Raw genomic sequence first — 18382 nt, 5'->3', positions numbered from 1 at the left:
TATTTAAATGTAGTCGTGGGGCCTTAGGTTCCTTAGAAGCAGAAACAAGGATTCGTTGCACCTGACTTCCTAAGGCATAACCCATAAAGGAGTGCAGGACAGGGATGGGGGTGCCCAGCCCCTCAGCCAAGGGCACTTCTCTGGAGAAGGTCAAGGGTGAGTCCTCAGCGCCAGCCCTCCCAGAGCCGGGCGATGGGTCCACCAGCTGGCCAAGGGGAGGGAGCGCAGCAGCACCACAAATCCACAGCAGGCGGACAGGCCCTCGATTCACACACTCGCCTGTCCACCCTCCGTCCGGCTTCATTGGGCTCTGGAATTGTCCTTCTCTGGAGTGATGGTGTGGATTTGTGCGAGGTTGAGCTGATGTGAGCTGCTGCCTGGCAGAGGGGACGGTCTTCCGGTGGACGGTGTCATGATGGAGAGTGTGGGGTGACTACGTGGCGGTCCATCTCTGGGCTGCCTTCCCTCCCTGGGGCAGAGGGGCGTTTGAATGTGACCATGCACTGTTCAAAGGTTATTTATTGTTTTAGCTGGTATAACACCTGGGTAGTTGCTGCGTTATTTATGTAGATTTTTCTTTTTTACATTACATGGCAATGTACACTCTTCTGATACATACAGTACATAAAATAAGATTCTTTAGAACGGTTATGCACAAGACATGCAGTACTGGATTTATACATTAGGTCCCAGGATGTGATTAATTGGAGGAAAAAAACGTTGGACTAGGCATTTTGACTACAGCAACCAGAAGTTATATAACACAGAGCAGACACACATCTGGTTTGAAGGGCAGATGCTAAACATTATCCGTGAGAAAACACTCCTCCCACAAGGGCGGGTTGGCTGCAGCCACTGCTGGGTGCATAAGAAGCGGCGATGCCTCATCTGTGACCTCCAGTCTCACTGTGGTCCCAAGGTCCCAAGCGTGCCACTCGCCTCGGAGCCCATCAGCCCTCACCCTCGAGGCTGCATTGCAGTCCGGCTCCTGCTGTTTCTCTGCCTCAGGCCCGCAGCCCCCAGTCCCACGCACACACGAATACCCCTGCTCTGCTCCGTCACTTCTTCAGGGGCTGCTGGTGAGGCCCGGCTGCGGGACCAGGAACGACACACCTGCAGGTGCTGCGTCTCTGTGCTTGTCCCGGCTGCTCGGCAGCTTCTGCGCCCAACCTCACCCACTGTCGCCCCCACCCCCCCCACCCAGAGGACCAGCACGCCCTCCAGCAGCACCGCCAACCTGTCACTGTGTCTTACGAGGTGGGCATCTGGCTGCTGGCAGCTGTACCTCTGGCTCCTTCGCCCATCTCATCCCCTCAACCTCAGTCTTTCCCTTTGTAGCTCCCTGTGGGGAGTAAAGTCCAGGATGGTTCTCTGAGGAATTTTTAGATTGTTGGGGAGAGTGGGGAGCGTCCCACCAATCCTCCTGTCTAGTCTGGTGCAGACAGTTTATCCCTCAGCCTGCCAGCCATCCATCCGTTCTGAATTTGTGGCTCTGATCTCATTAAACTGCTGACCTGCTTCATTTGTTCCACATGGTTGGGGACCACATGATTTATTTTTTGTAAACATTTCAGGCTTGTGGTTGCCAAAGGGGAAAGGTGGGGGGGGGTGGACTGGGAGTTTGGGATTAGCAGATGCAAACTATTATGTATAGAATGGGTAAACAATAAGGTCCTACTGTAGGGCACAGGGAACTATATCCAATCTCCTGGGATAAACCATCATGGAAAAGAGTATGCAAAAGAATGTATACATATGTATAACTGAGTCACTTTGCTTACAGCAGAAGTTAGCACAACATTGTAAATCAACTAGACTCCAATAAAATAAATTTTAAAAATTTCAGTTAGTTGCCAACATTTAGAAATCAGAAGATTGCTCATGAAAATTTAGATTTCCACTCTTTGTTAAAAGAAAAAAAAAAGAGGAAGATCCAGCAGAACTAGGCACACATTCCTGCATGACCACAATCAGTTCCTCAGGGACGAACTGGAAGCTGCCCCGTCAGAGGGCAGTACCTTTGCCAGGCTGCCGCAGTCCCCACCACTCCCTGTTACCTCACACGTAGCCCTCTCCTCTCACTGTTACCTGCCTGGCCTGTGAGGACCCTCAATAAAGAAACTAAAAAGGAGACGAGGCAGTGCAGTGTCTAGATTCCAATCCAGGCTCTGCTTCATGATGGCTATACGACCCTAAAAGTGACCCAAAAAATTAGGGGTTTTTTTCAAGTTTTTCTCACAAAATGTTGAATCCCAGACTTTTGACTCCTGGAGAAAGCCATCAAAAGGCTGAAAAACTGAAATTTGGGAAAGTAATACTGACCTTATTAGAGCCTAGCTTGGAAATTGTAATACTGGATACTGCTTTTCTCCCTTTGATTTTGTGCAAATTTTTTTTAATTTTATTTATTTATTTATTTATTTATTATTTTTGGCTGCGTTGGGTCTTCTCACTTAAAATTCTTAGAGACTGCAATTTCAGAACCAAAAGTATTTGAAAATACGCTGCTTTGCTTTAAAAATTCATTTCTTATTCCACTGCCGAGTGATTTTTTGTCCTTATAATTGCTGGTGGGTGAGCGGCAGGGACTTGGAGCTGTAGCTGGGCGCCCGGCCGGCAGGACAGGTCATTCATCTCCAGCCGAGTGTGTGTGTGTGTGTTTTTTTGTTTTTTGTTTTTTTGCGGTACGTGGGCCTCTCACCGTTGTGGCCTCTCCCGCCGCGGAGCACAGGCTCCAGACGTGCAGGCTCAGCGGCCATGGCTCACGGGCCCAGCCGCTCGGCGGCATGTGGGATCCTCCCGGACTAGGGCATGAACCCGTGTCCCCCGCATCGGCAGGCGGACTCTCAACCACTGCGCCACCAGGGAAGCCCCAGCCGAGTGTGTTTTTAATACCTTCAGTGTGGGCTTGCTTCTCCCTTGTCTCCTAAAAGAGGAAAAGACCGTCAGTAGTTCTTAGTGTATCCTCTTATCTTCTCCCAATAAGTGCTATATTTTTCTCAACTAAAAAGGAACTCGATCTGCAGGAGGCTTTTCAAGCCTTTTCAAGGCCTTTTAGGTGACGGTTGTATAACAGTGTGAATGCACCTAATTCCACTAAAGTGTACCTTAGAAAATGGGTGAAATGGTAAATTTTGTGTTATGTACATTTTACCACATTTTTTTAAAAGGTGTTTAACCAGTATGAATAGGGTACATACTGTCTCTGCAGACGACATGTCATCTGGTCACCTCTAACTTTTCCAGAATTCAGTTACCTTCCACCCCCCAGAGAAATACCGTAACTTCCTTTACCAAGTATGCAAAGGGGACCTCATTTAATTCCCACTGTTCCCTAGTGATTTCAGCAGAACTCCACCTTTTCCTAAACTACTGGGGTGTGGGAGAGGGTGAGGTTTTACCAGTAGGAAGAACTAAGTAGGGTTGGGGAAGGAATTGAAGTAAGGGCAAGAAAGGAGCTTGAAGGCCAGGCCAGCAAGAGAAAAAACATCCAACCTCCCTGACACTTTGATTCTTTATCGGTCTTTGCCTCTAACACTGGTCTAAGCCTAGTCTAAAATGAGTGTGGCGTTTAATTCTATAAGGGAAAAAGAATAATTAGACGCCTGTTCCCTGAACGTTTCTTTATGTGAATTTGTGCTTGTCTTTATTTGACTATATCATTAGGATCATGGGTCCACTGTGCTTCTGGTTTCAGGCCCCAATCCCAGTGAAGTTAATTATGTCTTTGAAAACAAGATAAGCAGCCTATGAAAGTTCACAAGAACATAAATAATCTGAGATAAAAGAGCGTACTTTGAAATTTGAAACATAATTTACTCTCCACTCTTTGTATCTTTTCAAATTGTGGCCCATTCGTTTGGGGGTTTGGGGGTCTGGCTTATCCGGCAACTAATCATTATGTCTGATTTCTTTCTGTTTTTGTTGGTCATATTCTGAATACAGCAATGTACATCTCAAGCTTAAAGGAAAATAACTGGCCAGGCCCCAGATTTCCCCCTTTCTCTCTACATGCATGCCAGGACTTGAGGGGAGGTGGGTAACATCTGAGAAAAGGTCTTGGGACTTTATAACCCTTTGTTGCTGATGGGCTAATTAAAGGACACGTCTTTCAAAAAGCTCAATAAATAAAGCACAGAGGGATCAGGGTTTTTTGTTTGTTTTGAATTTTATTCTATTTATATTTTTATACAGCGGGTTCTTATTAGTTATCCATTTTTTACATATTAGTGTATATATGCCAATCCCAATCTCCCAAATCATCACACCACCACCCCTCCCCCTGCCACTTTCCCCCCTTGGTGTCCATACGTTTGTTCTGTACATCTGTGTCTGAATTTCTGCCCTGCAAACTGATTCATCTGTACCATTTTTCTAGATTCCACATATATGAATTAATATACGATATTTGTTTTTCTCTTTCTGACTTACTTCACTCTGTATGACAGTCTCTAGATCCATCCACATCTCTACAAATGACTCAATTTTGTTCCTTTTTATGGCTGAGTAATATTCCATTGTATATATGTACGACATCTTCTTTATCCATTCTTCTGTCTTCTGGGCATTTAGGTTGCTTCCATGACCTGGCTATTGTAAATAGTACTGCAGTGAACATTGGGGTGCATATGTCTTTTTGAATTATGGTTTTCTCTGGGTATATGCCCAGTAGTGGGATTGCTGGGTCATATGGTAATTCTATTTTTAGTTTTTTAAGGAACCTCTATACTGTTCTCCATAGTGGCTGAATCAATTTACATTTCTACCTACAGTGTAAGAGGGTTCCCTTTTCTCCACACCCTCTCTAGCATTTATTGTTTGTAGATTTTCTGATGATGCCCATTCTAACTGGTGTAAGGTGATACCTCACTGTAGTTTTGATTGCATGTCTCTAATAATTAGTGATGTTGGGCAGCTTTTCATGTGCTTCTTGGCCATCCGTATGTCTTCTTGGAAAAAATGTCTATTTAGATCTTCTGCCCATTTTTCGATTGGGTTGTTTGTTTTTTTAATATTGAGCTGCAACAGCTGTTTATATATTTTGGAGATTAATCCTTTGTCCATTGATTCGTTTGCAAATATTTTCTCCCATTCTGAGGGTTGTCTTTTCATCTTGTTTGTAGTTTCCTTTGCTTTGAAAAAGCTTTTGTTTCATTAGGTCCTATTTGTTATTTTTGTTTTTATTTCCATTACTCTAGGAGGTGGATCAAAAAAGATCTTGCTGTGATTTATGTCAAAGAGTGTTCTTCCTATGTTTTCCTCTAAGAGTTTTATAGTGTCCGGTCTTACATTTAGGTCTCTAATCCATTTTGAGTTTATTTTTGTGTATGGTGTTAGGGAGTGTTCTAATTTCATTCTTTTATATGTAGCTGTCCAGTTTTCCCAGCACCACTTATTGAAGAGACTGTCTTTTCTCCGTTGTATATCCTTGCCTCCTTTGTCATAGATTAGTTGACCATAGGGTGTGGGGTTATCTCTGGGCTTTCTATCCTGTTCCATTGATCTATATTTCTGTTTTTGTGCCAGTACCATATTGTGTTGATTACTGTTGCTTTGTAGTATAGTCTGAAGTCAGGGAGTCTGATTCCTCCAGGTCCGTTTTTTTCCCTCAAGACCGCTTTGGCTATTCGGGGTCTGTTGTGTCTCCACACAAATTTTAAGATTTTTTTCTTCTAGTTCTGTAAAAAATGCCATTGGTAATTTGATAGGGATTGCATTGAATCTGTAGATTGCTTTGGGTAGTATAGTCATTTTCACAATATTGATTCTTCCAATCCAAGAACATGGTATATCTCTCCATCTGTTGGTATCATCCTTAATTTCTTTCATCAGTGTCTTATAGTTTTCTGCATACAGGTCTTTTGTCTCCCTAGGTAGGTTAATTCCTAGGTATTTTATTCTTTTTGTTGCGATGGTAAATGGGAGTGTTTCCTTAATTTCTCTTTCAGATTTTTCATTAGTGTATAGGAATGCCAGAGATTTCTGTGCATTAATTTTGTATCCTGCAACTTTACCAAATTCATTGATTAGCTCTAGTAGTTTTCTGGTGGCAATTTTAGGATTCTCTATGTATAGTATCATGTCATCTGCAAACACTGACAGTTTTACTTCTTCTTTTCCAATTTATATTCCTTTTATTTCTTTTTCTTCTCTGATTGCTGTGGCTAGGACTTCCAAAACTATGTTGAATAAGAGTGGTGAGAGTGGACATCCTTGTCTTATTCCTGATCTTAGAGGAAATGCTTTCAGTTTTTCAACATTGAGAATGATGTTTGCTGTGGGTTTGTTGTATATGGCCTTTATTATGTTGAGGTAGGTTTCCTCTACGCCCACTTTCTGGAGAGTTTTTATCATAAATGGTGTTGAATTTTGCCAAAAGCTTTTTCTGCATCTATTGAGATGATCATATGGTTTTTCCTCTTCAATTTGCTAATACAGTGTATCACATTGATTGATTCGTGTATGTTGAAGAATCCTTGCATCCCTGGGATAAATCCCACTTGAACATGGTGTATGATTCTTTTAATGTGTTGTTGGATTCTGTTTGCTAGTATTTTGTTGAGGATTTTTGAATCTATATTCATCAGTGATATTGGTTTGTAATTTTTTTTGGTAGTATCTTTGTCTGGTTTTGGGATCAGTGTGATGGTGGCCTCATAGAATGAGTTTGGGAGTGTTCCTTCCTCTGCAATTTTTTGGAAGACTTTGAGAAGGATGGGTGTTAGCTCTTCTCTAAATGTTTGATAGAATTCACCTGTGAAGCCATCTGGTCCTGGACTTTTGTTTGTTGGAAGATTTTTAGTCACAGTTTCAATTTCGTTACTTGTGATTGGTCTGTACATATTTTCTATTTCTTCTTGGTTCAGTCTCAGAAAGTTATACCTTTCTAAGAATTTGTCCATTTCTTCCAGGTGTCTATTTTATTGGCATAGAGTTGATTGTAGTAGTCTCTTACGATGTTTTGTATTTATGCAGTGTCTATTGTAACTTCTTTTTCATTTCTAGTTTCATTGATTTGAGTCCTCTCCCTCTTTTTCTTGAAGAGTCTGGCTAATGGTTTATCAATTTTGTTTATCTTCTTAAAGAACCAGCTCTTAGTTTTATTGATCTTTGCTATTGTTTTCTTTGTTTCTATTTCATTTATTTCTGCTCTGATCTTTATGACTTCTTTCCTTCTACTAACTTTGGGTTTTGTTTGTTCTTCCTTCTCTAGTTCCTTTAGGTGTAAGGTTAGGTTGTTTATTTGAGATGTTTGTTCTTTCTTGAGGTAGGATTGTATTGCTATAAACTTCTCTCTTAGAACTGCTTTCGCTGCATCCCATAGGTTTCGGATCATCATGTTTTCATTGTCATTTGTCTCTAGGTATTTTTTCATTTCCTCTTTGATTTCTTCAGTGATCTCTTGGTTATTTAGTAATGTATTGTTTAGCCTCATATGTTTGTGTTTTTTATGTTTTGTTCCCTGTATTGATTTCTAATCTCATAGCGTTGTGGTCGGAAAAGTTGCTTGATATAATTTCAATTTTCTTAAATTTACTGAGGCTTGATCTGTTCCCCAAGATGTGATCTATCCTGGTGAATGTTTCATGCGCACTTGAGAAGAAAGTGTAATCTGCTGTTTTTGGATGGAATGTCCTAAAAATATCAATTAAATGTATCTGGTCTATTATGTCATTTAAAGCTTGTGTTTCCTTCTTAATTTTCTGTTTGGATGATCTGTCCATTGGTGTAAGTGAGGTACTAAAGTCCCCCACTATTATTGTGTTACTGTTGATTTCCTCTTTTATAGCTATTAGCAGTTGCCTTATGTATTAAGGTGCTTCTGTGTTGGGTGCATATATATTTACAATTGTTGTATCTTCTTCTTGGATCGATCCCTTGATCATTATGTAGTGTCCTTCCTTGTCTCTGGCAACATTATTCATTTTGAAGTCTATTTTATCTAATACGAGTATTGCTACTCCAGCTTTCTTTTGATTTCCATTTGCATGGAATATCTTTTTCCATCCCCTCACTTTCAGTCTGTGTGTGTCCCTAGGTCTGAAGTGGGTCCCTTGTAGACAGCATATATATGGGTCTTTTTTTGTATCCATTTAGTGAGCCTGTGTCTTTTGGTTGGAGCATTTAATCCATTCATGTTTAAGGTAATTATTGATATGTATGTTCCTATTACCATTTTCTTGATTGTTTTGGGTTTGTTTTTGTAGGTCCTTTTCTTCTCTTTTGTTTCCCACTTAGAGAAGTTCCTTTAGCATTTGTTGTAGAGCTGGTTTGGTGGTGCTGAGTTCTCTTAGCTTTTGCTTGTCTGTAAAGCTTTTGATTTCTCCATAGAATCTGAATGAGATCCTTGCCAGGTAGAGTAATCTTGATTGTAGGTTCTTCCCTTTCATCACTTTAAATATGTCATGCCAGTCCCTTCTGACTTGTAGAGTTTCTGCTGAGAAATCAGCTGTTAACCTTATGGGAGTTCCCTTGTATGTTATTTGGTTATTTGTCTTTTTTCCCTTGCTGCTTTCAATAATTTTTCTTTGTCTTTAATTTTTTCCAGTTTGATTACTATGTGTCTTGTTGTGTTTCTCCTTGGGTTTATCCTGTATGGGACTCTCTGAGCTTCCTGAACTTTGGTGGCTATTTCCTTTCCCATGTTAGGGAAGTTTTTGACTATAATCTCCTCAAATATTTTCTCAGGTCCTTTCTCTCTTCTCCTTCTGGGACCCCTATAATGCAAATGTTGTTGCATTTAATGTTGTCCCAGAGGTCTCTTAGGCTGTCTTCATTTCTTTTCGTTCTTTGTTCTTTATTCTGTTCTGCAACAGTGAATTCCACCATTCTGTCTTCCAGGTCACTTATCCGTTCTTCTGCCTCAGTTATTCTGCTATTGATTCCTTCTAGTGTAGTTATCATGTCAGTTATTGTATTGTTCATCTCTGTTTGTTTGTTCTTTAATTCTTCTAGGTCTTTGTTATTCATTTCTTGCATCTTCTCGATCTTTGCCTCCATTCTTTTTCCAGAGTCCTGGATCATCTTCACTATCATTATTCTTTATTCTTTTTCTGGAAGGTTGCCTATCTCCACTTCATTTAGTTGTTTTTCTGAGGTTTTATCTTGTTCCTTCATCTGGTGCAAGGTTGCCTATCTCCACTTCATTTAGTTGTTTTTCTGGGGTTTTATTTTGTTCCTTCATCTGGTACATCTGCCTTTTCATCTTGTCTATCTTTCTGTGAATGTGGTTTTTGTTCCACAGGCTGCAGGATTGTAGTTCTTCTTGCTTCTGCTGTCTGCCCTCTAGTGGATGAGGCTATCTAAGAGGTTTGTGCAAGTTTCCTGATGGGAGGGAGTGGTGGTGGGTAGAGCTGGCTGTTGCTCTGGTGGGCAGAGCTCAGTAAAACTTTAATCCACTTGTCTGCTGATGGGTGGGGCTGGGTTCCCTCCCTGTTGGTTGTTTGGCCTGAGGGGACCCAACACTGGAGCCTACCTTGGCTCTTTGGTGGGGCTAATGGTGGACTCTGGGAGGGCTCACGCCAAGGAGTACTTTCCAGAACTTGTGCTGCCAGTGTCCTTGTCCCCACAGTGAGCCACAGCCACTCCCCGCCTCTGCAGGAGACCCTCCAACACTAGCAGGTAGGTCTGGTTCAGTCTCCCCTGGTGTCACTGCTCCTTCCCCTGGGTCCCGATCCACACACTACTTTGTGTGTGCCCTCCAAGAGTGGAGTCTCTGTTTCCCCCAGTCCTGTTGAAGTCCGGCAATCAAATCCCGCTAGCCTTCAAAGTCTGATTCTCTAGGAATTCCTCCTCCCATTGCCAGACCCCCGGGTTGGGAAGCCTGACGTGGGGCTCAGAACCTTCACTCTAGTGGGTGGACTTCTGTGGTATAAGTGTTCTCCAGTCTGTGAGTCACCCACCCAGCAGTAATGGGATTTGATTTTATTGTGATTGCACCCCTTCTATCATCCCACTGTGGCTTCTCCTTTGTCTTTGGATGTGGGGTATCTTTTTAGGTGAGTTCCAGTGTCTTCCTGTCAATGACTGTTCAGCAGTTAGTTGTGATTCTGGTGCTCTCACAAGAGGGAGTGAGAGTACGTCCTCCTACTACACCATCTTGAACCAATCCTCAATTGAGTTTTAAATCGAGGGATCGGTTTTAAAGAGAAAGTCAATAGGGAAGAAGACGGCAGTGCTAACAGTGAGATGTTCTTAGCTCTTGATTGCTATTAGAGACTGAGAAGAGAGGTATAGTATCTCAGTTAAGGGTCCTGGGGTCCTGGCTTTAATTTCCACCTCATCTCTTATTAACTGTGTGTCCTTGGACGGGCCCACAGATCAGTTTATTTGTCCATGAAATGGGCATAGTAATAGTACTCACCTCACAGGGTTATTAAGAGGGTTAGCTGAGGGGCAAGCACAGTGTGACTGGGACATATGAAGGGCTACTACCAAAAAGAGAAAAAAGACTTAAAAAATTGCCAAATTATTATTCCAACCAGAAATGGGGTAAGGTAATCATTCACTAAAGGAGAAATGAGATGAGAAAGAGAGAATGCTGTTTGGGTCCGTTTTTTCCTTACTGCTGTGTAACAAAACACCCTACAAGTAGTGGCTTAGAGTAACAGCAGTTGTTTGTTTTGCTCCTGGATCTACTATTTGAATATGGCCTGATGGAGAAGGCTGCTTTGCTTCGTGCAGAGTTAGCTGGGGACTCAGACATCCACTTCCTGAGATGGTCCACTCACACGCTGGCCATTTTCTGGGCTCAGCTGGGTGGAGGGCGGGAGCCTCAGTTCTCTCCACATGGGCCTCTCCACAGGCTGCTTGGGCTTCCTGAGGGCATGGCAACGAGGTGAGTATCCAGGAGGAGCGAGAGATAGCAGTTTCCCAGGCGTGGCCTTTAGAAAGCAGTATGGCATCATTCCACTGCATTCTAGTAGCTGAGTGGCCAGAGAGCCCAGATTCCAGGGAAGGAAACCTCTCAATAGAAGAAATGTTGAAGAGTTCATAGACTTTTTTGTTGTTGTTTGTTTGTTTTTTAATGTTTATTTATTTATTTATTTGGCTGTGCTGGGTCATAGTTGCCACGTGTGGGCTCTTAGTTGTGGCATGCAGGATCTAGTTCCCTGACCAGGGATTGAACCCGGGTCCCCTGCATTGAGAGCACAGACTCTTAACCGCTGGACCACCAGGGAAGTCCCAATAGATGCGTTTTTAAACTGCCATAATATGTAGTCCCAAAGCTTGCTCAGATTTGATTTTCCCATGAGTCTTCTGTACATTTGGTAGGGAATGGATGTCACACAAACATCATTGCTCTCCACATCTTCTGATCTAGAAATGGTTCCTGTATCAGTGAGTAGTTGACAAAGGAGAAGTCCTGCTAAATTGACATGTTATAGTCTACGTTATAGTTTAAATTATACATATGTCTCTGTGGGAAGGCTTCCCTTTTTCTTGATGGTGTTTCTCTCAAAGTTTTGTACATGTGTAATAGCTAATGATTAATTTATTGTGCTGTCTGAATACAGCATCTTGTAATAGTTAGCATTTGTCATGCTTATTATTGTTATCGAACCAAGCTTGGATCTGCTCACCCATGTGCAGCAAAGCCAATCTACAGACACCGGGTCGTGGTGAAGGAAAGTGCAGCATTTATTGCAGGTGCCAAGCAAGGAGTCCAGGCAGCTAGTGCTTAAAAGGGCCAAACTCCTTGGAAGCTTTCAGGGAAAATTTTTTTAAAGACAGAGTGAGGGAGGGGGGCTCTGGGGTGTGTGATCAGCTCGTGGGCATTCTGCTCGGCTGGTGGTGAGGTGATTTGGAGTCAGCGTCATCAACCTTCCAGTTCCAGTGGGTCTGGGGTCTATGTGCTTGTGGGCAGTGTGCAGTTAAGCTCTCCCACCTGGCGGGGGTTTCAGTATCTGCAAAACAGCTCAAAGGACATGGCTCAGAATATTCTCTACAGCCCTTGAGGAGGAACTAAAGATCCTTGAGATTGTATAATGGCTAAACTATTATTGTTTTGTCTTGCTTGATGGTTTTCCTTCCTTTCTGCATTTTCTCACTTCTCTTATTAAATTTACTCTTTGGAACTCAGGGAAGGCCTAGGAGGCTACAGGTTTTCTACAGCAAAGAAGCAGGTAGAGGACGTGAGTGGGGGGGTGTCTGTTCCGGGAAGGCCCCATGGTGTCCTGCTCACTTACATTATCAGTTATTACCATAATTCTCCAAAAAGGAGTCCAGCGCTATTGATGGCAAGATGGTTCACTCATTCCACTCTCTAAACATTGAGACTTTTTAATTAGGGAGGAAATTTGATTTTATGTTATATACAATAAGTTCACAAGATGATTCATTCTCTCAGAAAAACCTTGATTACTCCTGAGACAAACACAATGTTAGATTTTAGGGTAAATGATAAAATAAGATCAGAGTAAAGTAAAAACAAATGTTATATAATTTACTAGAAATTACTGTGGTGTCTGGCCCTCTACTTGCATTTATTTAGAGAAGGGACAAGAAAGAAATTTGAGTTTATGTTAAGTTATTTTATAATATTTCCTTTCTGTGAGGCAAATTTATACTCTTTTCTTCTAATAGGCACAGAGTTTGTACATGATCATAATATAAGTCTAGTATTTAAAAGGTGTGGGTTGGATTTTACTAAAAGTAGGGAATAATTCTTTTAAAATACTTAATATATTTTTATACAGAGCCTTAGCATGTTTGGTTAAATGTTTAAATACTAAAGTAGCAGGGGACTTCCCTGGTGGTCCAATGGTTAAGACTCTGCACTTCCACTGCAGGGGGCGCAGGTTCGATCCCTGGTCGGAGAAGTTCCGCATGCCTCGCAGTGCGGCCAAAAAAAAAAACCACATAAAGTATCAGGGATAAAAGTTGTCATTACCTCCAAAAGGACTAACTTCTATCTGCTTTACTATGTTAATTGACTGCTTTCTATAAGTTATGGAAGAACTCTTCATTCAGGCTCCTATTTGCATCTGAAGATTAATAGGCATATAATATGTATATTTATTCACGTTTCTTCACTGCAGATCAGTTTTAATTGTATTTAGCAATGGGGATTTAGTTGATAATTTTTAAGTTCCCCCAGAATTTAACGGTATTCTGTTTCTTGACATATGGAAAACTCCTAAAAATACTAAACTTCATATTTGCCAAAATTGCTCTTGACCCAAATTAATCTAGACTGTCCTTGATTTATGATGAAGGAAGCCAGCCACACTAATTTGACATCCGTAATGTGAACAGCAGCAATGAAAGCAAAGGTCAGTGCTTCCACTGAATTGGCATTCCTTGCACTGCTGTGTCTCTTTCTGAATCAAGGCCCTTGGAATTTTGTGCCCTTAAGGAACTGTTTGTTTTTCCAACTGGTTAATGCATCAGGAACTTGGCTTCATGTAATCATCATTAAACAAATACTGTGACACTTTTTCTATGGGAATTATCAGAGCTGTGAAATTAGCTACAGATTAGACATACATAAAAAGCCCTAGCAGTTTTTGTTTGTTTGTTCAGGAAAATGCAAACGTTCAGCTTCTAGCAGGAGAACGCTGAGCAGCTGCTGGGGCAGCTCTGAGCAGACCCCTGGGGGTACCAACTGGAGGGCCACGTAGCCCAGGTGGCCTGGGGGTCACTGGCCTGATCTTCAGGGACCAGGTTTGGGCAGTTTCATGCTTCACGTTGACCATTACCCAAAGCTGCTTACATCTTTAGAGGCATGTGTAATTTGTAATGTTAGTTTTATCTACCCAGTGCTGTAAAGGACCTGATGCTCAGTGGGGCCTGAGTGTCTGTTAGGTTGAATTGCCTTGAAAATGTAACGACTTTTATGTACCCTGTATTTCAGAATTAGAAAGCGTCTCAGAGAGTTAAGATGGATGAACTGATACTTCTAGTAGAGCCTGATTTAGGACAGAGTCTATGAGTTTGGTAAGACAAAACAAAACAAACGAACAAACAAAACTATGAAGTATTCATCTCACTGTTGGCTGAAGTGATTACTCTGTATAATGACCCTTGTCTAGAATTTATATCAATGGATGTAATTGACAAAATGAATATCTAGAATTTCCAAATTAATAAGAGAACAGAACAACCCAATAGAAAAATGGGCAAAGAATATGCACAGGCAGTTCATAGGAGAGGGAACCCAAATGGGTACCCATGAGCAGAAGCTCAACCTCAAAGAAATGAAAATGAAAATAAAATGAGATACCATTTCACCCCCATCAGGTTGGAAGAAGTTAATATGTCTGAGAATGCTGTGCTGGTAATCAGATGCTGCTTGTGGAAGGATAGATTGGTCCAAGTGCTTTGGAGGGTGTTTTGGCCGTATGTAGTAAAGCTGATATTTTCACTTTACTGCTAACTTGTAATTCCATTTCTTGGTTATAGCTAGAGCAGCTCTGGTCCAGATGCATAAGGAGTCCCACCCAAGGACTGTCCCCACCACACTGCAGTAGCGAAATGGTGCAAACAACCTAAACGCTTTCAGCACGAGAGTAGAGAAACAAGGATGATGTCGTCATACAATGGACTACTCGTCACTGGTGAAAACGAACCAACAGAACTTCATGGGTCAACCTCAAAAGCATAGTGCTGGGCAAAACCAGCACGTTTTAGAACCACATTGTTGAAAACAAATAGTAAATATTATACATTTTATGGGTACATACGTATGTGGTGATAGTATAAAAATCTGTGGGATTGATGGTGCATCCAGGTGAGGTCACCCCCGGGAAGGCAGGAAGGATCAGAGGCCCCGGGACAGGGGGACAGGGAGCTTCAGCTGTTCCGCAGTGTTTTATTTCTTTACGAATATGACATTGATTTACCCAAAGCAGAAGATTTGATAGAGGTTTGTAGTGGATAAAGGGATCTTTATTTATTCTTCTCAATATTTTTCTTTATATTTGGAATATTTCAGAAATGTTTAAAAGATAAGGAGTTTAAAGCCAAATAAAAATGCTCTTGGCATCGTTTTTCAAACCATGTTTGCACTGTACTGTATCCCCAAAGTCCTACTGACAAAGGGTGATTTCACTTTGCTCCAACAAATCCTCGTTGGGCTCTGTGCGGGACTCGGGGGCTTGGCTGAGGCCGAGCAGGGGAAGCCAGTCGACTCGACTGTGCCTTCAATGAAGCTTGGAGCTCCCAGGCAGACGGGCGCTGGCCGCTGAGGGAGTGGGCCGCGATGTGAAAGCCCACGGCCAGCTCGGCGGCAGCACGAGAGCTGCCCAAACCCCCTACGATCGACCTCGCTCTCCCGGAGTCGGAGCCGGGCGCGAGGGGCAGAGCGGCCGCGCGCGAGGGCGTGCAGAAGGGAGCACGCAGCCCCGGAGAGGGAGGAGCTGCCGGACGGGCCGGGGTGACCTGCCCCAGCCGCGCTCGGGATGCCACCGAACGCCTGGAGGGCTCTGTTCTCCTGCAAACGCGTCCCGCACACTCGGGCCGCCCGGGCGCGTCCCGTAGAAGGAGGGGCCGTCAGGGGAAGCGCAGGGCTCTCTAAGGAGAGCGGGTGGCCTTGTCCCCGTGAGAGCATTTCTCTCCAGCTCCTCTGCTGGTTTGCAGCTTCTAACCGAATAGCCTCTAGCATATTTCGGCCAACGAAAGCCACCGTGTGGTTTCTTCAACACGGGCCAGTTCCAGGCTCTGCAGGGGCCACGGCTTCCCAGGCTGTCCATGACGCCTGCTTTTGCAGCGTCCCCAGGCTCCCCGGGGCCCGTCGTGTGGCAGAGACGCCCTTTCCCTGTGACTGAGCACCCGTAGGTTAAAGCTGCCCGACTCGACAGGTGGCCGACAGAGCTGTTGTCGGGACAGTGGACCTGCACTGAATCCTGGTTCTGTCGCAAACCAGCTGTGTCCCCTTGGACAGGACAGAAACCTGCGCGGCGCCTTGGTTTCCTCTTCTGTCAGTGGAGAAATCATCTTACCACCTGACAGGATTAGCCTAGTTTACTATGGGCTAGCCGTCACCCGGGAATTACTGTATGAGTGTTGGCTGTCCTCATGGTTGTGGTTGTTTATTACATAACCTGAGTTTCTTTTCCTTGATACCAAAACATCTAGTTATAAAGAAAAATAATATTTTCCATTTTTCTTTTCTTTTCTTTCTGCAGCAAAAGCTATGTGATTCCTTTGCAATGCAGTTGTCCTGTAGATTTCGAGTTTCATGTTGCGTTGGTTCAGTCTCATCAAGCCTTTACTGTTGAGCCAACGTCAGGTAAGGAGAATTAATTCTCAAGTTGCCAGAGTTCTCAGGTCGAAGATGATTTGGAAAAGTAGCTCTCAAGTTATGGAGAAGAATAAGCCACATTTGAATAGTTATTTTCAAATGTGTAAGAGTAGCAGACTTTACATGTCTGACATAATGTGAATTGGAACCAGCAATTTGGGAGTAAAAACAGTTTGGGATAATTTGTGTCATGCAGATAATTTATAATAATGCCCAGGTAAATTTCTCCCAGAGTCAAAACTTGAAATCAGAAGTTAATCCATTCTAATTCTAGTTTTGACTCTTGGTACATCCTTGGTTTTGTAGTCACCTTTAATTCATGTTCAAATAAAAGGGAATATTATTTCTTTCCAAGCCTTCAGAATCTTAGTGAAGGGTCTAAGGAATCTGTCTCACAGGTGGCGTAGACCATCCGTCTTTGCACGCCCCAAAGGATATAGGTCCCAAAGATGCTCAGGACCTCTGAGAGTGAAATCTCCGCCTGAGCTGACTTCTGCTTCCCAGTTTCTGTCTCTTGACGTTTAGGTTTCAGATTTAAATATCTGCCCACTGTGATCTGCTGTGAATGCTAAAATCGTTTTGTTTTTATTTTGTATTTTTTCTTATTTTTGGAGGTATAGTTGACACATAAAATTGTTATCTTTTTAAAGTGTACAATGTGATGATTTGGCATATGTACACATTGTGAAAGGATTCCTTCATTGAGTTAATTAATATATCCATCACATCACATAGTTACTTTTTTTTTTTTTGGGTGAAACATTTAAGTTCTACTCTACTCTTAGCAAATTTCAATTATACAGTACGATGTTACCAACTATAGTCACCATGTTTTACATTAGGCCCTCAGACCTTATTCATCCTGCAGTTGGAAGTCTACACCCTTTTATCAACCTCTCCTTTTTCCCTCACCCCTCAGCCCCTGGAAATCACTTTTCTACTCTCTGTTTCTAAGAACTGGGCTTTTTTCTTTTAGATATGCATATAAGCGATACCATGCAGTCTTTGTCTCTGTCTGGCTTATTTTACTCAGCATAATGCCCTCCAGGTTCGTACGTATTGTCGTAAATAGCAGGGTTTCCTTCTTTTTTAAGGCTGAATAATATTCCATTGTATATATGTACCACATCTTCTTTTCCATTCAACTGTTGATGGACACAGATTGTTTCCATACCTTGGGTATTGTGAATAATGCTGCAATGAACATAGGAGTACAGCTATCTCTTCAAAATAATGATTTCATTTCCTTTGCATATATACCCAGATGTAGGACTGCTGGACCGTATGGTAGTTCTATTTTTTTTTAACGTTTTGAGGAACCTCCATACTGTTCTCTGTAGTGGCTGTGCCAGCTTGTATTTCCAACAGTGCACAGGGCTCCCTTTTCTCCACACCCTCACCAGGATTTGTTATCTCTTCTTTTCGATAATAGCCATTCTAATAGGTGTGAGGTGATATCTCATTATGTTTTTATTTACATTTCCCTGATGATTAGTGTTGTTGAACACGTACCTGTTGGCCATTTGTATATTTTCTTTGGAAAAATGTTTATTCAGGTCCTTTGCTCATGGAAAAAAATTGGGTTATTTGGGTTTTTCTGCTACTGAGTTATATGAGATCCTTGTATATCTGGGGTGTTAATGCCTGACTGGATATGTAGTTTGCAAATATTTCCTTCCATTCCATAGGTTGCCTTTTCATTTTGTTGATGGTTTCCTTTACTGTGCAGAAGCTTTTGAATTTGATGTAGTCTCACTTGTTTATTTTTGCTTTTGTTGCTTTTGCTTTTGGTATCAAATCCCCAAAATCATTGCCAAGACCAGTGTCAGGGAGCTTTTTTCTGTGTTTTGTTCTAGGAGTTTTATGGTCAAGTCTTACATTCAAGTCTTTAATCCACTTTGAAATCACGTTTTTTAATGTTTTAAATTTTTATTGAAATATAGTTGATTTACAATGTTGTGTTAGGGTAGGGTGTACAGCAAAGTGATTCAGTTATACATTCATATATATATTCTTTTTTAGATTATTTTCCCTTATAGGTTATTACAAACTATTGAGTAGAGTTCCCTGTGCTATACAGTAGGTCCTTGTTGGTTGTCTGTTTTATATACAGTAGTGTGTACATGTCAATCCCAAACT

The 18382-nt window shown here is 42.2% G+C and overlaps 1 protein-coding gene across 5 annotated transcripts in view; it reads left to right on the top strand.

Moving 5' to 3' along the window:
* Nucleotides 1–18382, top strand: part of CFAP221 (cilia and flagella associated protein 221) — an 84736-nt gene that overhangs the window by 22227 nt on the left and 44127 nt on the right. For all 5 annotated transcript variants that reach the window (XM_004276903.3, XM_033400242.2, XM_049712113.1 and 2 more), the window contains one exon: nucleotides 16128–16231. In XM_004276903.3, coding sequence (XP_004276951.2) covers nucleotides 16128–16231 — 104 coding nt within the window. The remainder of the gene's footprint in view (nucleotides 1–16127; nucleotides 16232–18382) is intronic.

This window comes from Orcinus orca, chromosome 7, assembly GCF_937001465.1.
Source record: "Orcinus orca chromosome 7, mOrcOrc1.1, whole genome shotgun sequence".
NCBI lineage: Eukaryota > Metazoa > Chordata > Mammalia > Artiodactyla > Delphinidae > Orcinus > Orcinus orca.
This window is presented reverse-complemented; position numbering and strand designations above follow the sequence as displayed.